The following is a 25,304-nucleotide window of genomic DNA, read 5'->3' on the forward strand; positions in this document are numbered from 1 at the left end:
AAAATCATTAAATGAGAAGGTGTGTCCAAACTTTTGGTCTGTACCGTATAGAAATAACTGTACAAACAGTAGATTACACATAGTAATTGCACACATGGCAAAATACACACTTACCTCTGGGTAATTTTGACCAAAGGATTCTAGAGGGAGAAATAAAAATAAAATAAATTCCAAAATCATCATAGACTTAAAGATGACCTAAGGGTACTGTCACACTCTGCAACTTTCCAACGATCACGACCAGCGATACGACCTGGCCGTGATCGTTGGAAAGTCGTTGTGTGGTCGCTGGAGAGCTGTCACACAGACGGCTCTCCAGCGACCAACGATGCCGAAGGCCCCGGGTAACCAGGGTAAACATCGGGTTACTAAGCGCAGGGCCGCGCTTAGTAACCCGATGTTTACCCTGGTTACCATCGTTAAAGTAAGAAAAAAAACAAACAGTACATACTCACATTCCGGTGTCCGTCAGGTCCCTTGCAGTCTGCTTCCCGCTCTGACTGACTGAGTGCCGCCGTAAAGTGAAAGCAGATCACAGCGGTGACGTCACCGCTGTGCTCTGCTCTTACTTTCCGGCCGGCAGTCAGTCAGTGCGGGAAGCAGACTGCGAGGGACCTGAAGGACACCGGAATGTGAGTATGTACCGTTTTTTTTTTTTTTTTTTTACTTTTACGATGGTAACCAGGGTAAACATCGGGTTACTAAGCGCGGCCCTGCGCTTAGTAACCCGATGTTTACCCTGGTTGCAAGCGAACGCATCGTTGGATCGGTGTCACACACACCGATCCAACGATGACAGCGGGAGATCCAGCGACGAAAGAAAGTTCCAAACGATCTGCTACGACGTACGATTCTCAGCAGGGTCCCTGATCGCTGCTGCGTGTCAGACACAGCGATATCGTATGGATATCGCTGGAACATTACGGATCGTACCGTCGTAGCGACAAAAGTGCCACTGTGAGACAGTACCCTTAGGCTTGCCCTCTCTTCTAGCAGCATGCAGTCTCACACAGAAATAATCTGCAGCCTCATCCACCTCCCACTATTTACTGCGTTACAGTACGGGGGTTTCTGTAGCTGAAAAAGTTGCTAAACATTTAGAGAGTAAGTGGAGACAGAACTAGAACCTTGAGGGAACAGTGATTATGGGCTGATGAAAGGTAAGAAAGATGATAATTCTGATAAAATATATTAGTTTCAGGAATCCACATGTTTGTACTGAAGTCTGGGGGAAAAGGTGACAATAGGAAACTTTCACAAGTTTTTCAAGCATTCCTTTTGCTATGCACAAACTTGCCAAGAATAGAAATGAGCTTTAGTCACTCACTACTGCCTCCAGTCTTTGATGACAAGCTTCAGCGGTGACAATACAAGGACAATATATCACCGCTACAGACAATCACTGTCATTGGCTTCAGTGGTCACGCTCTGTAGTCGTAGCATCAACCTTGCAGCTTGTCCACAAAGACTGGAAGGGGCAGCGGCAGAGAGGCAGCGAAGTGCCATGGGCAAGTATAGCTGGATATGTAGTAAACAGAAATTCATGGTAAATTTTAAAAGGAATAATAATAATAATTTTATTTATATAGCGCCAACATATTCCGCGGCGCTTTACAACTTATAGAGGGGACTTGTACAAACAATAGACATTACAGCATAACAGAAATCACAGTTCAAAACAGATACCAGGAGGAATGAGGGCCCTGCTCGCAAGCTTACAAACTATGAGGAAAAGGGGAGACACGAGAGGTGAATCTCTAGGAATACAAAAAGAAAGAATGATAAGGTCATAACTAAATTCCTAAGAACCTTTAATAAGCAAATCATTTTGCCCATGGAGGTAATCAGTATAGCACTAAAACAGCTGCGGTCTTGTTACACAGATAGAAACCAGAATGTTAACAGGTCAGATGCTGCGAGTATGTGCAGTAGGCAGCTCCACTGGTATAACTGGGAGAATGCTTATCTCCAGGTCACAGCAGCCACCCAGCATTCAGAAAGATCATGAGGACAGCAGTGTGAGCAGCTTCTTACCTCTGCAACCCTGATGTCTCCAGTGTTAGGCCGGAGTCACACTACACTGTTACAAATTATTATGCAAATGATATTTTTCTCAGATTTTCCTAAATGGTCGGTGCAAATGACAGTCAGTCTAATAAAAGTCATCACCCGTTAGATTATACATCGAATTTTATTGAAGAAACCTCCCAATGATAACAGTATAATCTCCAAAATGAATAAAAACTCAAAATGCACTGTTCCAAATTATTAGGCACAGTACAATTTCTAAACATTTGATATGTTTTAAAGAACTGAAAATGCTCATTTGTGGAATTTGCAGCATTAGGAGGTCACATTCACTGAACAAAAAAGCTATTTAACTCCAAAACATCCTAACAGGCCAAGTTACATGTTAACATAGGACCCCTTCTTTGATGTCACCTTCACAATTCTTGCATCCATTGAACTTGTGAGTTTTTGGAGAGTTTCTGCTTCTATTTCTTTGCATGAAGTCAGAATAGCCTCCCAGAGCTGCTGTTTTGATGTGAACTGCCTCCCACCCTCATAGACCTTCTCATGATGATACTCCAAAGGTTCTCTATAGGGTTGAGGTCAGGGGAAGATGGTGGCCACACCATGAGTTTCTCCTTTGATGCCCATAGCAGCCAATGACTCAGAGGTATTCTTTGCAGCATGAGATGGTGCATTGTCATGCATGAAGATGATTTTGCTCCTGAAGGCATGTTTCTGCTTTTTATACCATGGAAGAAAGTTGTCAGTCAGAAACTCTATATACTTTGCAGAGGTCATTTTCACACCTTCAGGAACCTTAAAGGGTCCTACCAGCTGTTTCTCCATAATTCCAGCCCAAAACATGACTCTTCCACCTCCTTGCTGATGTCGCAGCCTTGTCGGGACATGGTGGACAGCCACCAACCATCCACTACTCCATCCATCTGGACCATCCAGGGTTGCTCAACACTTATCAGTAAATAAGACTGTTTGGAAATTAGTCTTCATGTATGTGTGGGCCCAATGCAACCATTTCTGCTTGTGAACACTGTTTAACCCCTTCATGACCGTGGGATTTTTCATTTTTCCGTGTTTGTTTTTCACTCCCCTCCTTCCCAGAGCCATAACTTTTTTATTTTTCTGTCAATTTGGCCATGTGAGGGCTTATTTTTTGTGGGACAAGTTGTACTTTTGAACGACATCATTGGTTTTACCATGTCGTGTACTAGAAAACGGGAAAAAAATTCCAAGTGCGGTGAAATTGCAAAAAAAGTGCAATCCCACACTTGTTTTTTGCTTGGCTTTTTTGCTAGGTTCACTAAATGCTAAAACTGACCACATATTATGATTCTCCAGGTCATTACGAGTTCATAGACACCTAACATGACTAGGTTATTTTTTACCTAAGTGGTGAAAATAAATTCCAAACTTTGCTAAAAAAAAAAAAAAAAAAAAAAATTGCGCCATTTTCCGATACTCGTAGCGTCTCCATTTTTCATGATCTGGGGTCGGTTGAGGGCTTATTTTTTGCGTGCCTAGCTGGCGTTTTTAATGATTCCCATTCGGTGCAGATACGTTCTTTTGATCGCCCGTTATTGCATTTTAATGTAATGTCGCAGCGACCAAAAAAACCGTAATTCTGGCGTTTCGATTTTTTTCTCTCGTTATGCCGTTTAGCGATCAGGTTAATGCTTTTTTTTTTTATTGATAGATCGGGCGATTCTGAACGCAGCGATACCAAATATGTGTAGATTTGATTTTTTTTTTATTGATTTATTTTGATTGGGGCGAAAGGGGGGTGAATTAAACTTTTATATTTTTTTTATTTTTTTCACATTTTTTTAACTTTTTTTTTTTTTTTTTTTTTAACTTTTGCCATGCTTCAATAGCCTCCATGGGAGGCTAGAAGCAGGCACAGCACGATCGCCTCTGCTACATAGCAGCGATCTGCTGTTCGCTGCTATGTAGAATTGCAGGTGTGCTGTGAGCGCCGACCACAGGGTGGTGCTCAAAGCTACCGGCGATCAGTAACCATAGAGGTCTCAAGGACCTCTATGGTTACTGTCCTGACACATCGCCGACCCCCGATCATGTGACCGGGGTCGACGATGACGTCATTTCCAGCCGGATGCGGTAGTTAAATGCCGCTGTCTGCGTTTGACAGCGGCATTTAACTAGTTAATAGCGGCGGGTGAATCGCGATTTCACCCGCCGCTATTGCGGGCACATGTCAGCTGTTCAAAACAGCTGACATGTCCCGGCTTTGATGCGGGCTCTCCGCGGAGCCCTGGATCAAAGCAGGGGAGCTGACATCGGACGTACTATACCGTCCGATGTCAGTAAGGGGTTAAGGGTGGCCAAATAGTAGGTTTATGCACCACAGCAAGCCTTTGAAGGAGCACACCTTGAGGTTCAAGGGACTCCAGAGGCACCAGCAGCGTCAAATATATGTTTGCTGCTTTGTAGTGGCTTTTTAGCAGCTGCTCTCTTAATTTGATGAACTTGCCTGGCAGAAATCTTCCTCATTATGCCTTTATCAGCACAAACATATGTGCTCAGATACAGCCACAAATCTCTTAACAGTACGATGATCACGCTTAAGTTTTCGGGAAATATGTAATGTTTTCATCCCTTGACCAAGGCATTGCACTATTTGATGCTTTTCAGCAGCAGAGAGATCCTTTTTCTTTCCCATGTTACTTGAAAACTGTGACCTGCTTAATAATGTGGAACATCATTTTTAAGTAGTTTTCCTTTAATTAGAATCACCTGGAAAACCAATTATCATGTGTTTATTGATTTCAGTGATCCATTGAGCCCTGAGACACAATACCATCCACGAGTTTATTTGAAAAACAAAACCATTAAATCTTTATGACACTTTAATCCAATTTGCATAATAATTTGGAACACAGTGTAGAGAGGAATACGGACGAGTGGTATGCGAGGAAACAAACAAAAAAAAAGAAGACGCATAGCACTTGGTCGTATTATACATGCGAGTGAAATCGCTGTGATTTGCACAGTATATCGGCCAAGACTCGCCAATGCAAGTCTATGGGTGCAAGAAAAAAAAAAAAAAAAAAAAAAGTCAGACACCACACAGACCATCAGTGTGACTTACGAGAAACACGCACACATTTTCCTCATTTCAGCCCATTGAGCCATTAAATTCAATGGTGAAAAGCAGTGAGAAATGTAAAGCCATACGGATACATAGGTGTGAGGAAATTGCATCATCGCATAGCAATCGGATTACACATGGATGACCATACATAGAACATTTGTGCGACTCTCGGCAGGGAGACTCGGACCGATTTTTCATACAGCAAGTGTGACTCCAGCCTTTCACCTGCCTGACCGGTGTATGACTGCTCTGCAGGGGTCCTCACTCTAGCTCAGGATTCCTACAGAGCGGTCATACTGCTGGATCTCCCTGCTGGATCTTGTGCAGCCTGTAGCACCACAATCCCTGCTAAAGAAAGAAGACAACTAAACATAAGTTTTATCCCTGCCCAATCCCCCCCCTTCCCCCTCTTTTTACCCCCCTCCACCCCCATTTGCGCCGCCTCCGTGCGCACATTTAGTAGCCGCCGAGCGTTAATTGGTGACGCAGACTTTTTCAAAGTCTTTTTCTCTGAGGATTTAATTAACCTCATGGTGGAGCAAACTAATTTGTATGCTCGTCAATTTTCGGAGCAAAACCCCGGTTCATCATTTTCCAACTGGTCTCCTGTAGACGCAGTTGAAATTATGCAGTTTTGGGGCCTGGTCCTCCACATGGGGATCGTGAAGAAGCCAGAAATTCGGCAATATTGGAGTGTAGATATCTATCTATCTATGATTGCCTAAAGGGTACTTCCGGCTTTCTGTCGGCAACTTCCGTCACGGAAATCCAGCGTCGCTGATTGGTCTCGCCATGGCTGCCGCGACCAATCAGCGACGGGCACAGTCCGATTAGTCCCTTCCTACTCCCCTGCAGTCAGTGCCCGGCGCCCGCTCCATACTCCTCTCCGGTCACCGCTCACACAGGGTTAATGCCAGTGGTAACAGACCGCGTTATGCCGCGGGTAACGCACTCCTTTACCGCTGCTATTAACCCTGTGTGTCCCCAACTTTTTACTATTGATGTTGTCTATGCAGCATCAATAGTAAAAAAGATGTAATGTTAAAAATAATAAAAAAAACAAAAAACCTGCTATTCTCACCTTCAGTCATTTGACGATGCGCTCGCGCCTGCCGCCATCTTCCGTTCCCAGAGATGCATTGCGAAATTACCCAGAAGACTTAGCGGTCTGGCGAGACTGCTAAGTCATCTGGGTAATTTCGCAATGCATCCTGGGAACGGAAGATGGCGGCAGCTGCGCACGCATCGCCAGAGCTTCGCAGGATCCCGGCGGGTGAGTATATAACTATTTTTTATTTTAATTATTATTTTTTATTTATTTTTTTTTAACAGGGATATGGTGCCCACACTGCTAAATACTATGTGGGCTGTGTTACATACTGCGTGGCTGCTATATACTACATGGGCAGTGTTATATACTGCGTGGCCTGTGCTATATACTACGTCGCCTGTGTTACATACTGCTTGGCTGCTATATACTGCGTGGCCTGTATTAACTCATCGGGTATTCTACTGTATGTGTGTATGTATGTATATAGCAGCCACATAGTATATAGCACAGGCCACGTAGTATTTGTCTGCTATATACTACATGGCTCATATATACTACGTGGCCTGTGCTATATACTATGTGGCTGCTATATACATACATACATACATACATACATATTCTAGAATACCCGATGCGTTAGAATCGGGCCACCATCTAGTTTTATATAACACTCCAGTGTTCCGAATGGTCATGGTTCGGAAGCGTTTTGAGGCCATCCAAAAGTTCCTGCATTATTCCAAGATGACACCAACTTTGACCGTCTGTTCAAAGTTCGGCCGGTCATCGAACACTTCAACAGAAAGTTTTCTGAAGTGTACGTGCCCAAAAGGGACATCTGCGTGGATGAGTCCTTGGTCCATTTTAAGGGGCGGCTCGGATTCCACCAGTACCTGCCCAGCAAGAGGGCCAGGTACGGAATCAAACTCTACAAGCTGTGTGAGAGTACCTTAGGGTACGTCCACAGGTTTAGAGTGTACGAAGGGAAGGACACCAGGATTGAACCCCGAGTGCCCTCCTGTCCTGGGAGTGTAGATTGTGTGGGATTTGGTGCACCCACTGCTGGATAAAGGTTATCACCTCTATACCAGCGTCCCTCTCTACAAATCCCTCTCTGCGTGAGATACCGCAGCCTGCGGTACTGTCCGCAAAAATCAGAGAGGCCTCCAGAAGACGCAACTTGGGCAGATGCTCAGAAAAGGTGAGAGCAGAGCCCAATGTAGCAACCACCTGCTGGTGGTAAAGTACAAGGACAAAAGGGATGTCCTTCTCTTGACCACCATACACTGTCATGGCAGCGCCCTCAGCACTGTACGGGGTACCTCTACACAGGTCAGCAAACCGGACTGTGTACTGGGGTACAACAAAAGCATGGGGGGGCGTTGATCTCTCTGATCAACTCCTCCAACCGTACAGTGCTTTGAGAAAGGTCAAGGTGTGGAACAAAAAGCTGGCCGTGCACATTGTACAAATGGCAATGCTGAACGCTTTCCTGCTGTCACGATGTGCACGCCACGCCGATACGTCATACCATCAGTTCCAGGAGGTAGTGGTTAAGGCCCTGATATTTGGCACTCCGGAAGGAGCGGGCCCCAGTACTTCCAGAACAGAAGGTGCTCGTATCGTACCAGGCCAGCATTTTCCGGGGGTGGTCCCGCCAACTGGAAGAAAAGGTAAGCCGCAAAAAAGGTGCCGAGTGTGTTACAAAAGGGGAATACGCAAGGACACCATTTATCAATGCGACACCTGCCCCGACAAACCTGGCCTGTGTATGAAGGATTGCTTCAAATTGTACCACACCTCCATGCACTACTAATTTACTTTACAGAAAACAGTACATTAGTTCCAAAAAGGGGGCACATCTAGATAAGTTCCTTGGGGGTCTAGGTTCCAAAATGATGTCACTTGTGCCTAAACAGTAAGAAAAAAAACCAAAAACCCACATCAGGGGGTCTGCAAACGGAACATGACGACCGCAGACCATTTCATCAAAGTCTGCATTCCAAAACGCCACTACTTCCCTTTCGAGCCCCAACGTGTGCCTAAACAGTTTTTTTCCCACATATGGGGTACCAGCATAATCAGGACAATTTGGACAACAATTTTTGATGTCCAATTTCTCCTGTTACCCTTGGGGAAATTAAAAACAGGGGACTAAGATCATTTTTCTGGTAAAGAAAAAAAAAATAAGATTTTTTATTTTCATGCCTGGGCATTATAAACTTTAGTGAAGCACGTGGGGGTTCAAAATTCTCACCACACACCTAGATAAGTTCCTTAGGGGGTCAAGTTTCCAAAATGGGGTCACATGTGGGGGGGGGGTTTCTACTGTTTAGGCACATCAAGGGCTCTGCAAACAGAACATGATGCCTACAGAACATTCAAAGTCTGCATTCCAAAACGTCACCACTTCCCTTTCGAGCCCCAACGTATGCCCAAACATTAGTTTTCTTCCATATGTGGGGTACCAGCATACTCAGGACAAACTGGCAACAGCTTTTGGGGTCCAATTTCTCCTGATACCCTTGGGAAAATTAAAAATTGGGGACTAAAAGATAATTTTTGTGGGAAAAAATAGGATTTGTTATTTTCACGCCTGGGCATTATAAACTTTAGTGAAGCACGTGGGGGTTCAAAATTCTCACCACACACCTAGATAAGTTCCTTAGGGGGTCAAGTTTCCAAAATGGGGTCACATGTGGGGGGTTTCCACTGTTTAGGAACATCAGGGGCTCTGCAAACGCGACATGGCGTCCTATCTCAATTCCAGCCAAATTTAGCTTGAAAAAGTCAAATGGCGCTCCTTTCCTTCTGAGCCCTGCCGTGCGCCCAAACAGTAGTTCCCCCCACATATGGGGTATCAGCATACTCAGGACAAATTGGACAACAACTTTTGGGGTCCAATTTCTCCAGTTACCCTTGGGAAAATAAAAAATTGAGGACTAAACAATCATGTTTGTGGAAAAAATAGGATTTTTTTTTTATTTTCACGCCCGGCGTTAAAAAATTCTCTGAAGCACTTGGGGGGGTTCAAGGTTCCTTAGAGGGTCTAGTTTCCAAAATGGGGTCACTTGTGGGGGTTACCACTGTTTAGGCACATCAGGGGCTCACCAAATGCGACATGGCGTCCGATCTCAATTCCAGACAAATTTAGCTTGAAAAAGTCAAACGGCGCTCCTTCCCTTCCGAGCGCCCAAATAGTGGTTCCCCCCCACATTCAGGGTATCAGTGGACTCAGGACAAATTGGAAAACAACTTTTGGAGGTCCATTTTCTCGTTTTACCTTTGGGAAAATAAAAAAATTGTTGCTGAAATATCATTTTTGTGACTAAAAAGTAAAATGTTCATTTTTTCCTTCCACGGTGCTTCTGCTCCTGTGAAACACCTGAAGGGTTAATACATTTCTTGAATGTGGTTTAGAGTACCTTCAGGGGTGCAGTTTTTAGAATGGTGTCACTTTGGTTTTTTTTCTACCATATAGACCCCCTCAAAGTGACTTCAAATGTGAGGTGGTCCCTAAAAAAAAATGGTTTTGTAAATTTTGTTGGAAAAATGAGAAATCACTGGTTAACTTTTAACCCTTATAACTCCCTAACAAAAAAAAAATTCTGGTTCCAGAATTGTGCTGATGTAAAGTAGATACGTGGGAAATGTTACTTATTAACTTTTTTGTGTGACATAATTCTGTGATTTAAGGGCATAAAAATTCAAAGTTGGAAAATTGCGAAGTTTTCAAAATTTTTGCCAAATTTCCATTTTTTTTTCACAAATAAACGCAGGTAATATCAAAGAATTTTTACCACTATCATGAAGTACAATATGCCACGAGAAAACTGTCCGAATCATCAGGATCTGTTGAAGCGTTCCAGAGTTATAACCTCATAAAGGGACAGCGGTCAGAATTGTAAAAATTGGCCCGGTCATTAATGTGCAAACCACCCTTGGGGGTAAAGGGGTTAAAGGCCTGTTATCTAGAGAACGTGCACAAGTGTTATTGTGACCTCAGCTCCACAGGATATTCCCCCACACACAGTATGATGCTCCCAAGGTGCCCCTAGAGAGAATGATGCCCCCCTACAGATAATACTCCCACAAGCCACCCTTTACACAGCACGATGCCCCCACAAGCCACCTTTTACACAGCACGATGCCCCCACAGCATGATGCTACCCACCCACCCAGACACAGTTAAGTCAGGACGTTCCCTGGCCTTCCGGGATAGTGCCACAAACTCCAGACTGTCTCACAGGATCCAGAACAGTAGGGAGGTTCTGCGTGTTCCTCCACAAGTAGACAGCTTCCGGCACATGCTCACAGGCAACTGCACGACTAACATATTAAGACAGATTTCTGTCAGTGTAATAAGAAGGGTAGGACTTGCTAAAAGTATCCAGGAATTTACTGATAATGACTTTCTTCTGCTATTCCCAGAGACCCATGTGAAGGAACATCTATATGTAGCGCTTCTTATACCCAAGATTAGCAATAAGTGATATATGTAGCATCACACCTATGATACAGTGAATCTGGAGCGCTCAGCACACGGCTCCAGCCCGTAAGTCCGCACCGACCATGGAGTGATGGGACAGTGTAACGTGACTGCTAGTGCCGTCATTACCGACCTGCTGTCTATAAGCCTCCATCACTGCGGACATTACTCTCCATGTCAGAGACCAATAATGAACTGTGCGACAACCTGACATTACCCGGCACTGCCCAGCGGCTGAATGATCACACCGCGGGCAGTCAGCTGCCGGCCGCCCACGTCCCGGTCATCTTTCATACATCCCGCTCCTTTGCTCTCCCATTGTTGCACTTACCCAGTAACTCTAAATTCATGGCTCCGGTTTTCACCTAAAGTTCCGAAGCTTCACCGCCGCCCCGGAAACGGGGCCGACGCCTCCCGAACGTCAGTGGGGAAATGTATATATATCAAAAGGGGCTGCTGTACACCGCCTCCGAACAGTAACATAAGAGCTCAATCAGGCAAATGCAGGGCAGCTATAAGGTCTGAAAACAGGCAACTACGGAAGCCAGCCCGGGGCTTCCCAGTCTGTACAGCACAGATTGTTGTCCCGATCACTAAACTGGCAACGGCTAAAAGGTTCCATGCGAGTGCACGTTCCTACCAAAGCCCTGCAAAATAACATGAAGGCGCCGAGCCACAAACACTGTAACCAATAGCTGGAAAAGGCAAAGCAATAAGTGAAGAGATCCTGCCTAATCTGTCTGTCTAATATATCTATTTCATATCTATCCCATATCTATCTATCTACTATATTATCAATCCCATATCTATCTAATATCTATCTACCACACTGCTCAAAAAAATAAAGGGAACACTAAAATCCCACATCCTAGATATCCTAGATATCACTGAATGAAATATTCCAGTTGTAAATCTTTATTCATTACATAGTGGAATGTGTTGAGAACAATAAAACATAAAAATGATCAATGTAAATCACAACTAATATCCACGGAGGTCTGGATTTGGAATGATACTCAAAATCAAAGAGGAAAATCAAATTACAGGCTGATCCAACTTCCGTGGAAATGCCTGAAGACAAGGAAATGATGCTCAGTAGTGTGTGTCCTCCACGTGCCTGTATGACCTCCCTACAACGCCTGAGCATGCTCCTGATGAGGCGATGGATGGTCTCCTGAGGGATCTCCTCCCAGACCTGGACTAAAGCATCTGCCAACACCTGGACAGTCTGTGGTGCGTGACGTTGGTGGATGGTGCGAGACATGATGTCCCAGATGTGTTCAATCGGATTCGGGTCTGCCTAACAGGCGGGCCAGTCCATAGCTTCAATGACTTCATCTTGCAGGAACTACTGACACACTCCAGCCACATGAGGTCTGGCATTGTCCTGCATTAGGAGGAACCCAGGGCCAACCGCACCAGCATATGGTCTCACAAGGGGTCTGAGGATCTTATCTCGGTACCTAATGGCAGTCAGGCTACCTCTCGTGAGCACAAGGAGGGCTGTGTGGCCCACCAAAGAAATGCCACCATTACTGACCCACTGCCAAACCGGTCATGCTGAAGGATGTTGCAGGCAGCAGATCGCTCTCCACGGTGTCTCCAGACTCTGTCACGTCTGTCACATGTGCTCTGTGTGAACCTGCTTTCATCTGTGAAGAGCACAGGGCGCCAGTGAATTTCCCAATCCTGGTGTTCTGTAGCAAATACCAAGCGTCCTGCATGGTGTTGGACTGTGAGCACAACCCCCATCTGTGGAATTCGGGCACTCAGACCATCCTCATGGAGTCGGTTTCTAACCCTTTGTGCAGACACATGCACATTTGTGACCTGCTGGAGGTCATTTTGCAGGGCTCTGGCAGTGCTCCTCCTGTTCCTCCTTGCACAAAGGCTGAGGTAGCGGTTCTGCTGCTGGGTTGTTGCCCTTCTATGGCCCCCTCCATGTCTCCTGGTGTACTGGCCTGTCTCCTGGTAGCGCCTCCAGCCTCTGGACACTACGCTGACAGACACAGCAAACCTTGCCACAGCTCGCATTGATGTGCCATCCTGGATGAGCTGCACTACCTGAGCCACTTGTGTGGGTTGTAGAGTCCGTCTCATGCTAGCACGAGTGTGAAAGCACAACCAACATTCAAAAGTGACCAAAACATCAGCCAGAAAGCATTGGTACGGAGATGTGGTCTGTGGTCCCCACCTGCAGAACCACTCCTTTATTCAGTGTATCTTGATAATTGTCAATAATTTCCATCTGTTGTCTATTCCATTTACACAACATGTGAAATTGATTGTCAAACAGTGTTGCTTCCTAAGTGGACAGTTTGATTTCACAGAAGTTTGATTTACTTGGAATTATATTTTGTTGTTTAAGTGCTCCCTTTATTTTTTTGAGCAGTGTATATTATCTATCTATCTATCTATCTATCTATCTATCTATCTATCTATCTATCCATCCATTCTTTACATATCTATCTATTCCAATCTATTTATTCCATATCTATCGGTATATCTAAAAAGAAGTGCCTGGTATACATTAGTGTACTTATTTTTTTTTACTAAACCAAATTAAGAAAATTTGCAAGGACTAAATAAATAAGAAGTAATCAAAGAATGTTTTTGAAATAGTTAGTTAAACACAGAGGGAATAAATATCCAACATAACAAACAAAGCCAGAAATGGTGAGTGACAAAGCATTGTTGAAACACATGTCGGGTGTTTGGTGGGTGCGCATTATTTTGTCTGCATTATTGTATGCACTGTTTGCACTTTACATTATTTATTATATGGGTCTTCTATATTGTTGGCACCTGCTCTATTGGGTTAGTCATGCATTTACCCTTTGACTGCATTTTTGGTTTTCATGTTACTTATATTTTCTGAACAACCTAGTACCCAATAGTTATAGACTTTGTGCCAAAATATAAAGGGTTATGTACTGAATATTTTTTTTAACTAGGTGTCCTTCTGTATTGCTTCGATTCTTGGAGGGGTCACTCCATTTCAAGTGAATCAATGCAATTTTCCTCTAAGGCTGGGGTCACACTTGCGAGTTCACTGCGAGAAACTTGTGCGAGTCTCTCGCATCAAGTCCCGGAACTGCAGCCGGGACCGCAGGGTGAAATCCATGCAGCCGCACACTCCGGTCCCGAGTGCCGGCGGCAGTGCTGGGACTTGATGAGAGAGACTCGCACAAGTTTCTCGCACTGAACTTGCAAGACCCCGGCCTACGTTTTTAATTCTTTTGAGATTTTGTCCTTCGGTAACAGTGTTAGAAAATGCAAAATGTGAAGGAAAAAAAACACCAGTCCAGTCATAATTGTACAAGTTTCCACCCTATATGTCACAAGAATATCTTTGCGAATATTTTACCCATGCAGACTCAAACGTAAAAGTTTGAAAACCGTTTCCAAAAAATCAATGATAAAACATTTTCCAAAAATTCCCATGTGCACCCTATGTTCCTAGCCACATCTGTACCAAACTTCAAATTGGGATCTCAAAGGAATTATCCTTCTATATTATTTCAATACACTCTTTTTCGGTGATTCCTTTGTATCTCCGTTCATACTTGCACCCACACACACAAATGATACACCATTTGAAAGGTAAGCTTGCCCCCTTCAGCAAGAAAATAGCTAAACAAACCACACATCCACAATATTATCGCAAAATACATTTGAAACATTAATTTTCATAAAACTGCAGTAAGGAAAACTGACCTGCAGGTGGCACCACACTACACCAAAGCACAATACCACAAGACTGAAGCATAGCCTTAGGCTACGTTCACACGATCCGTTTTTCACTGCGGATTTTTCCGGTCCTTTTTCGGGGAAATCCGCAGTGGAAAACGGCGGTGCTTCTCTCGGCGGATTTGTGTCCTTTTTCTTCTGCGGATTCCACTGCGGGTTTCCAACTGCAGTTTCCTATTGGTGCTGTTGGAAACCCGCAGCGGAATCCGCTGAAAGAATTGACATGGTACTTCTTTTTTCCGTTGGCAAATCCGCGCGGATTTTCCAGCGAAAAAAAGGATCGTCGGCACAGCGGGTTTTGTTTTCCATAGGGTAACATTGTACTGTACCCTGCATGGAAAACGGCTGCGGATCCGTAGCTGCAATTCCGCTACGGATCCGCAGCAAAAAACGGATCGTGTGAACGTAGCCTAACACTTGCCTTGGGGGCTTTCCAGCTTGCTGAACTCCTTGCCCAGCCAATTTCAGGCAGGTACATATAAAATATTTGCTACATATGTGGAAGTAGAATAAAAGTAAAACTTTACCTGTTTAAGACTTCAGCTTTAAAACTGATGATATAAATGAATGCAGCCTAAAAGTGATTGGTGGAAACAACCTTGCAAAAATTGAAAAAAAAAAACCCCAATCGTAGGGAAAAAAAAGGTAAAATAATCTGCAGATATTACTTTTTTTTTTTTTAAAGGGATATTACCAATTATTATACAATGGTGTAAATACGCTCAGTTATGGGGTCAATTCTCCACAATTTTTACTATCAAAGTGGCACTGCTGTACAGGGAGCTGCTCCGTTCACATACATAGGGCTGTGCTGCACTTCCCTACACTGCAGATAGATGGCAGTGCTGCTGTGGAGGGGAAAAAAATGCTGCTGCCCCTGCTCTTTTGCAACGTCCTGACAATCAGACCCCTTCTGATCGGTAAGTAAAATACCATTATGCTTAATGTTGGGAGATCCCCTTTAAGCTGGAGTCACACACAACGTATAAAAAATTGGTCCGTTTCACACGGACGAGAATCTCAGAAATGTTCCCTGAACAATGATCCGTATGTCATCTGTGTGCAATGTGAGGATGTGATTCTCTCGCATGTAAGCATCCGTGTGACATCCTTACAGCGAGATTTTCTCACCGGCTTACAAAATGGACATATAATGGATCCATGGGCTCAAATATTCATGAAAATATATACAGTTATATACAGTGTATATATATATATATATATATATATATATATATATATATATATATATATATATATATATATAAAACATATAATCAGTGAGACACATACCTCTCTGTGTTCATCATCCCATTAAATATATTTACATTTGACCAGCTTGATTTTCCTGAAATTACCTGTGCCCCAGACAACCAATGATATGGAGACCACCTACACTTCCGCTCTGTCTCTTCACTCTTGTCCAATGTGTACCTTCCGGTTCACGCCTCCCAGCCTCGAAAGACGCGGCTGTTTGCATTATGGATGATTATCGCCTGCATTTAAACGTAAGTTTTTCACCATAGAACCCACTTTCCCTGACGAAGCCGCTGCGGCGGCGATACGCGTGGGTTCCTTCCACACACCCCATTCTGTCCCAATGCCGGCCATTCAGAGCATGGACATCTGCACGGCTATTTATAGCCAGATCTTCTTTGGGCTTTAGCTGTTCCCTCCTTGAGTCAGTTGATTATTCATGGCATGCTATCACACCCATTGTTTCGCATGGGTACTCCATTTTTGCATCTTGTTTACACCCTACCTGAGGGTTATATAGGGAGCTCTATATAAATATTTTCTATCATGTGCTCATTATGCTTTATTACTTTGATGCATCTATAGGGAGCTCAGATACTTGGTGTATACCATTTTGTATTCTTTGGACGCTGGATGGGTTGCCTTTTCAGCCATGAAATATATTCTTACATTCTTACATATTTATGGTGATATACACTAATGCTAGCCCGATTTACCATACCTCATACTGTATTCCTAGTTCATGTTTGCAGACACATTATGTTTGAATAGGGGTGTTTTATATACACTTGCTGTATTTTAATTGTTTTTATATGTCTTGCTGTGGTGTTTAATAAAACGTTTTGTAAATGTTTCATATTATGCGGTTGTGCGGGCCTTTTTGTAGTCCAATCTATTTTCTTCTTTTTTTGACTATATATATCATTAGACTAGGCATTGCACCCCTTCCCCTTATTGTAGATTTATATCCAGCTTGAGTGCACCCTTTTTCATTGTTCATGCTAGACAACCAATGTGCGAAAATTTTGCACGGGCCAGCTAGTACATGAAATATTTAGATTAGTTGATAGGACTTGATTAGGGACTGGAAAAATGTCTTCTATGGTATTTTTTTTACTGAATATAGTCAGTCTTAGTGTCAGATAGTTGAGGACACTCAGTATTTTTTTTTTCTGACGTCCGTGTAGTAAGTTTGTTATTTTACCACATTTTTATAATTTTTTTTTATCTTATTCTTTCTAGATTATTTTCTTCTTTTTTTCTCTCTTCTAAATAAAAAAGTTTATACCAAACACTCACACACACCTGAATAAAATTTGGTACACACAGAAACACCGCAAAAGTGAAAAAATGCCCCACTTGTCCCAATCACGGTATTCAGTGAAGGAGGCATATGCCTCCGGCTCTGATAGTGAAGAAGAGGATGCCACCTTCCTTTATTTTTCCTCCTCCTCCTCAAGTGATACTGAACCGCCATGCAGATGCCCCAAGACAGAAAATAAACTAATGCCCACCATTACTGATCCTGTATGGACCTCACAGCCCCTTTTATGAGCCACTGATTCCTGATTTCTGGGCACAATTAGGAATCAAATTTGACACCACTGGCTTCACAGAAGTAGACTTTATGTAAGTCTTTTTCTCTGATGATTTTGTAAACCTCATGATAGCCGAGACAAATTGTACGCCCAGCAATTTTTGGCAGAAAACCACACTTCCATCATTTTCTAGCTGGAACCCTGGGCCTTGTTCTTCATGTGGAGTTAATGAAGAAGCAAGAACTTCAGCAATATTGGAGTATTGATATATACACACGTGGTCAAAATTGTTAGTACCCCTCGTTTAATGACAGAAAAACCCACAATGGTTACAGAAATAATTTGAATCTGACAAAAGTAATAATAAATAAATAAAAATCTATGAAAATGAACAAATGAAAGTCAGGCATTGCTTTTCACCCATGTTTCCACAGAATTAAAAAAAAAAAATAAAACTCATGAAATAGGCCTGGACAGAAATGATGGTACCCTTAAAGGGAATCTGTGACCCCAAAATTCGCCTATAAGCTAAGGCCACCGGCATCAGGGGCTTATCTACAGCATTCAGTAATGCTGTAGATAAGCCCCTGATGTCACCTGAAAGATAAGAAAAACAAGTTAGATTATACTCACCCAGGGGCGTTCCCGCTGCAGTCCGGGTCCATTGGGCGTCGCGGTCCGGGTCCAGCGCCTCCCATCTTCATATGATGACGTCCTCTTCTTTTTTTCCTGCCGCGGCTCCTGCGCAGGCGTACTTTATCTGCCCTGTTGAGGGCAGAGCAAAGTACTACAGTGTGCAGGCGCCGGGAAAGGTCAGAGAGGCCCAGCACCTGCGCACTGCAGTACTTTATGCTGCCCTCAACAGGGCAGATAAAGTACGCCTGCGCAGGAGCCACGACAGGAAGCAAAGAAGAGGACAACATCGGATGAAGATGGAAGCTGCTGGACCCGGACCGCGACGCCCATCGGACTGGACCGCCCCTGGGTGAGTATAATATAACCTGTTTTTCTCATCTTTCAGGATACATCGGGGGCTTATCTACAGCATTACAGAATGCTGTAGATAAGCCCCTGATGCCAGTGACCTTAGCTTATAGGCAAATTTTGGGTTGACAAATTCCCTTTAACTTAATATTTTGCTGAACAACCTTTTGAGGCTTGAGCTTAAAGTTCACCTTTAATTTGTTTTTAATTCTGTGGAAGCATGGTTGAAAAGCAATGTCTGACTTTCATTTGTTCATTTTCATAGATCTTTTATTATTACTTTTGTCAGATTCAAGTTATTTCTGTGACCATTGTGGGTTTTTCTGTCATTAAAAGAGGGGTACCAACAATTTTGACCATGTGTGTATAACACTCCACTGTTCCACATGGCTATGACCCGAAAACGATTTGAGGCAATCCAAAAATGCAAGCATTATATTGATAATGCACCATGTCCTCCCCAAGATGACCCTAACTTTGACTGACTTTTCAAAGTTCGGCAGGTCATTGACCACTTCAGCAATAAGTTTGCTGAGATGCACGTTACCCAAAGGGACATCTGTGTGGCTGAGTCCCTAATACATTTCAAGGGGAGGTTCAAATGTGCAAATACCTGCCCAGAATGAGGGCCAGGTATGGTATTAAACTCTACTTGCTGTGCAAGACTAGAGTACACCCACAAGTTTAGAGCTTATGGAGGGAAAGACACCCGGACTGAACCCCCTGAGTTTCCCCGTCTTGAGAGTGAGTGGGAAAATGGTGTGGGAATTGGTGCACCCACTGCTAGAACAAGGTTATCACCTCTACATAGACAACTTTTATACCAGCATCCCACTCTTCAAGTCCCTCTCTGCGCGAGCTACTGCAGCCTGCAGTACTGACTGCAAAAATCAGAGAGGCCTCCCTAAGACGCTAATTGGGCAGCTGCTCAGAAAGGGTGAGAGCAGAGCCCAATGTAACGACAACATGCTGGTGACCACGTACAAGAAAGATGTCATTTTCTTAGCCACCATACATCGTGATGGCAGAACTCCCACCAAACTGTGTACTCGGTACAACAAGAACATGGAGGGAGTTGATCTCTCTGATCAAGTCCTCCAGCTTTACAGTGCCATGAGAAAAGCCAAGATGTGGTACAAGAAGCTGGCTGTGCACATCATTTTGTTTAGATCTTTTTGAATCTGCTCTCTCTTCTCTAGTATTAGCTATCCCTCCTAGCTTTGTGGGATCAGCAAATGTAATCAGTTTACCCTCAATTCCTTCACCTAAATCATTGATAAAAATGTTGAACAACATAGGGCCCAAGACAAAGCCCTGCGGTACCCACTCGAGACTTTCTTCCAACTGGATTTGCAGCCATTTTTTACCACTCTTTGGGTCCGATCACTAAGCCAGTTATGAATCCCCAAAACAATTGCCTTGTCCCTTCCATACTTGGTCATTTTTTCAATAAGGAAGCCACAAAATACTTTGTCAAGTGCTTTGCTGAAGTCAAGATATACTACTGGATTTCCCTGATCCACCCAGCCACTGATTCTGTCATAGAAGGTAATTAAATTAGTCTGACATGATTTATTAGTTACAAACCCATGCTGGCTCTGGTTAATCCCTTCATTCTCATCCAGGTACTTGCATACATGTTTAATAATTTGTTCAAAGATCTTTCCTGGTATAGCAATTAGGCTCACAGGCCTATAGTTCCCTTGGTCCACCTTCCTCCCCTTTTGAAGATAGGGACGACATTCACTCTTTTCCAGTCTTCTGGGGCTTCTCCTGTTCTCCAAGAGTTTCAAAGATTATGAACTGCGGTTCAGTAATTTCCTCTGCTATTTCCTTCAGTACTCTAGGATGTAATTCATCTGGAGACTTGAATTCATTTATGTTAGTCGTTCTCCCTCATTATATCTCTGTTTATAGTGTGGATTCTTCTTTTCCTTCAATAGTACAGTGAAGATCAGTTGATGTTACATTTACTTTTTGAGAGAAAACAGATGCAAAATAGGAATTTAAAAGTTTGGTTTTCTCAACATAATTTTTTGTCACTTCACCATTTTCATCCTGTAAAAATTATATAGCATTTTTGACTTTTCTATTACTTTTGACATACCCCCAAAATCCTCTCTAAGTCTACGTTCACATTTGCGGTCTGCGCCGCAGCGTCGGGCGCCGCAGCATGCGTCATGCGCCCCTATATTTAACATGGGGGCGCATGGACATGCGTCGCACTTGCGTTTTGCGCCGCATGCGTCACTGCGGCGCACGCGTCCGGGTGCAGAGGACGCAGCAAGTTGCATTTTTGCTGCGTCCAAAATCAATGAAAAAAAGGACGCATGCGGCGCAAAACGCAGCGTTGTGCATGCGTTTTGCTGCGTTTTTGTTTGCGTTGTGCGGCCGACGCTGCGGCGCACAACGCAAATGTGAACGTAGCCTTATTGCTTTGGAAGTCTCTTGCAAACCTTAATTCATTATCAGCTTTAGATAATCTGATGTGTGCCTTGCAGAGAGCGATATATTCTTCTTTAGAAATGACTCCCTCTTTCCATTTGCTAAACATTTCTTTCTTCCTTTTTAACATGTGTTTAAGTTCTAGGTTCAACCATCCTGGTTTCCTTAAATGCTTCCTCTTCTTCCCTCTTTTAGGGTTTGCTAATGACTGTGCTTTGAGAATCAAATTTTTCAAAATTCCCCATCCTTCCTGGACATTTCTGTCCTTAAGGTCATCCATCCATTGGATGCCTCCTATCCTCTTTCTGAGTACCTTAAAATCTGCCTTTTTGAACTCTAACCTTGAAGTCTGACTCTTCACAGGTCTTCCTCTTCTAGTTATCCAAAATTCTAAAATAGCATGGTGGCTACCTCCTAGGGTCCCAGCCACTCTTAAGGTACCATTACACTAAACGATTTACCAACGATCACGACCAGCGATACGACCTGGCCGTGATCGTTGGTAAGTCGTTGTGTGGTCGCTGGAGAGCTGTCACACAGACAGCTCTCCAGCGACCAACTATGCCGAAGTCCCCGGGTAACCAGGGTAAACATCGGGTTACTAAGCGCAGGGCCGCGCTTATTAACCCGATGTTTACCCTGATTACCATTGTAAATGTAAAAAAAAAAAAAACACTACATACTCACCTTCTGATGTCTGTCACGTCCCTCGTCGTCAGCTTCCCGCACTGACTGTGACGTCACCGCTGTGCTCTGCTTTTACTTTACGGCCGGCGCTCACAGTCAGTGCGGGAAGCTGACGGCGAGGGACACGACAGACATCAGAAGGTGAGTATGTAGTGTTTTTTTTTTTTTACATTTACAATGGTAACCAGGGTAAACATCGGGTTACTAAGCGCGGCCCTGCGCTTAGTAACCCGATGTTTACCCTGGTTACAAGCGAACACATCGCTGGATCGGTGTCACAAACACCGATCCAGCGATGACAGCGGGTGATCCAGCGACGAAATAAAGTTCTGGACTTCTAGCTCCGACCAACGATATCACAGCGGGATCCAGATCGCTGCTGCGTGTCAAACACAACGAGATCGCTATCCAGGACGCTGCAACGTCGCGGATCGCTGTCGTTCTCGATGGAAAGTTGCTCAGTGTGACGGTACCTTTACCTTCTCAACCATTTCATCCCTGTTTATAAAGATTAGATCCAAGGTAGCAGATTCCCTTGTTATCTCTTCTACCTTTTGGAAGATAAAATTATCAGCAAGAGAGAATTAGAATTTTCTGGACCAGTTACTTTTGCCTGAGAAATTCCCAACAAATGTCTGGATAGTTCAAATCTCTCGTCATCACTACGTGATATTTTTTTTTATAACTAGTCCCTTCTGATGGTAGTAAACACCTACAATGGTGTCCTTTCCGTTGTTCTCTCCTTGTATTCTTACCCAGTTTCCACAGAACTCTCAGTCGCTGAAGCTTCAATCTCTGTGGAGGTATACTCTTTTCTAACATGCAATGCGACACCTAATCCTCGTTTAATGACCGCCAATACGTCTTTTAACTGATCTGCGATGTAAGAGAATAGCCTCCCCATACAGGTGACAATCCAGCAGCTGTCGGTTGTGCACTATAGCTGACAACTTGCTGTATCAGCCACGATCAGTGTTTGCACCGTCCAAATATGTTTAACCCCTTAGATGCTGCTGTCAATAGTGATTACATCATTATAAATGGATAACAGAGTATAGGGGCTTCCTCTTTATCCCCATTGGTGCCCTCAGATCATGATTGTGTGGTCCTGATGTTTGCCATGGCAATTCATGACCAAATGGTGGCATTAGAGTTTGCCGGCTGTAGTAATCTGTTCAGAAGTTAGAGGCATTTAGGTGGTAAAAATACACATTTTCATTTCTGTCACGCCACTTTGCATTAATTCCTGAAAATCACCCGAAGGGTTAATAAACTACCTGACAGCAGTTTTCAATATGTCTGGAGGTGCTGTTTTAAAAATGGTATCACTTTGGGGGTTTCCCAATATATGGGACCAATAAAGTCACTTCAAACCTGGATAGGTCCCTAAAAAAATAAGTTTTGTAAGTTTCCTTGAAAAAATGAAAAATTACTGCTACATTTTTAAACCTCCTAAAATGCTAACAAAATAAAAGAACATTTTACAAATGGTGCTCATGTAAAGCCGACATGTGGGAAATGTTATTTATTAATGTTTTGCAATGGTATGACTATCTGGATTAAAGGGATACTCATTCAAAGTTTGAAAATTGCTAATTATTTTACATTTTTCTCAAATTTCTGATATTTTTTTTATAAATAAACACAAAACATAACCTAAATTTACCATTAACATAAAGTATAATGTGTCACGAAAAAAACAGTCTCAAAATCACTGGGATTTGTTGAAGCGTTCCAGAGTTATTACCACATAAAGTGACACTGGTGAGATTTCAAAAATTTGGCTCCGTCACTAAGGGGTTAAGTCTGCTTCTTGCAAATAAGTTGTATGCTTCTAGACTTGCATAACAATCAGGTGCATCCTCCCACCAAGATTCAGTGATGCCAATAACATATTTCTTTCTAGTAGCTCCATTTCTCCATTTGCCCATACTCTGTGCATTTGTATACAAACATCTTAGTTTATAATCTGTTTCTCTTCCTCCAATAATTTTATTATTCAGATTTTTTGGTCTTTGTTCTTCCTTTCCACTTCTAATAGCAAAGTTTTCAATAACATTTGTTCGCTGTATGGCTTTCCCGGGCCTTTTGGCTTCATTCACACAATGATGAGCCTAAATGATGTCCGTTGATTTTTTTTATTTTCACCGCTTAATCTTATAAATGTCTGTGAAACACACCACTCATCTAGATAAGGCTAGTTTCACACTAGCGTTTACCTGATCTGCGTCGGGCTGCGTGAAGCCCCGCCCCCCGCCGCACCTCCGCTGCTAGCTCCGCCTACTTCTGCATGCGGCCTGTGTACCTATATTTAACATTAGGTACGCAGGTCCTGCCGCAGTATGTGGATGGTGCCGCATGCGGCGTTTTGACGCTGCAGATAAAAAAAATAAATGCTACAGGCTGCGTCCTACGCTGGTAGCTGCAGCGTCAAAACGCCGCATGCGGCAGCCTCCGCATACAGCGGCACGACCTGCGTACCTAATGTTAAATATAGGTACACAGGCCGCATGCTGGCCGCATGCAGAAGTAGGCGGAGCTAGCGGCGGAGGGCGGGGCTTCACGGAGGAAGTCCGCAGCCCTCTGCAGCTGCTCCATACGCAAGTGTGAAACCGGCCTAAGTTCATTGGGGGTCTAGCTTTCAAAATGGCGTCACTTGTGGGGTGGTCTATTCTGTCTAGACACATCAGGGGCTCTCCCAACGCGACATGGTGTCAACTCTTGATTCCAGCCAATTTTGCGTTCAAAAAGTCAAACAGTGCTCCTTCCCTTCGGAGCCCTGCCGTGCACCCAAACAATGCTCAAGAGAAATTGCACAACAATTTTTGGTATACATTTTCTCCCGTTACCCTTGTGGGAAAAAAATTTGGACCAAAAGATAAATTGTGTGTAAAAAATGTGATTTTTTATTTTCACAGCTCTACGTTATAAACTTCTGTGAAGCACTTGGGTGTTCAAGGTGCTCACCACACATCTGGATAAGTTCCTTGAGAGCTCTAGTTTCAAAATTGGGGTCACTTCTGGGAGAGGTTTTCACTGTTTAGGCACATCAGGGGCTCTCCAAAAGCAACATGGTGTCCGCTCTCGATGGCCAGACCGCGTCCACAGAGCCTCAATCTGCCGTATTATAGGTGGTTCTGTCTGAATCACATATTTCAGAGATTTACTCAGAAACCCCGATGGAAAAGCTCAGCGTAGAGCTCAGGATAAATGTGCACTGAGCCTTACTGCGATCTTTGGGAGGCAGAATGAGAAAATCAACAGCATGTGAAGAATTGGTTGTATTTATTTCTTACACCGTTCCTCAAGCAATATAAGCGATTGGACGACTTTATTCTTCAGAACGATTACAGCGATACCAGATTTATATCAGGTTTTTACATTTGGCTGCTGTCACACACTAAAAGATACTTTTTATTGCAAAAACTAGTGCATCCCCATATTTTGAGAGCTATCATTTTTCCATATTTTAGCTGACAAAGTCATGTGACGGCTTGTTTTTTGCAGGATGGGTTGATTTTTTTTGGTACTATTTTCAGTCACATGATGTTTTTTGATCACTTTCAGCTATCTGGATGCGGGGACCGATGATATGGTTCACTGCACCTATTCCAGTGCCTCTCAGCTGTCACTGAAAAGGGGTTAAACACTGGGAAGGAAGCTGCTGAAATTTGCCATGAAAAGCTAGTGTAGTGCTGGCTCACATTATGCCTGCAGTAAATGTGGGCGAGATCAGGCCACATGTGTGTGACATCACTCCTCTTCTCCCCTCCCCTTCTTGGCATCTGCAGAAGGATACGAGAGGATGAAGTTTAGGATCACAGGGCGGAGCCATTTTGTTGGTGACTGAAAAGTGATACTGAGGTGTGGACAGTGTCACTGAGGACGGCCGACAGCATTGATTCTGTTTGTTGGTGCTGCTCGTTGTATCACATGTTGGGATAAGATAAACAGAGTATATCACAC

General features: G+C 43.6%; 1 protein-coding gene across 4 annotated transcripts in view; it reads right to left on the reverse strand.

Annotated features, from left to right (window-relative positions):
- RBBP5 (RB binding protein 5, histone lysine methyltransferase complex subunit) overlaps positions 1 to 25,304 on the reverse strand; it is a 124,513-nt gene that overhangs the window by 36,560 nt on the left and 62,649 nt on the right. For 2 of the 4 annotated variants that reach the window (XM_077295085.1, XM_077295087.1), the window contains exon 3: positions 115 to 140. In XM_077295085.1, the coding sequence (XP_077151200.1) occupies positions 115 to 140 (26 nt within the window). Of the gene's footprint in view, positions 1 to 114; positions 141 to 11,008; positions 11,306 to 25,304 lie in introns of those variants that run through there. The other 2 variants (XM_077295086.1, XM_077295088.1) reach the window with 2 other exon arrangements.

Source organism: Ranitomeya variabilis, chromosome 3, assembly GCF_051348905.1.
Source record: "Ranitomeya variabilis isolate aRanVar5 chromosome 3, aRanVar5.hap1, whole genome shotgun sequence".
NCBI classification, from domain to species: domain Eukaryota; kingdom Metazoa; phylum Chordata; class Amphibia; order Anura; family Dendrobatidae; genus Ranitomeya; species Ranitomeya variabilis.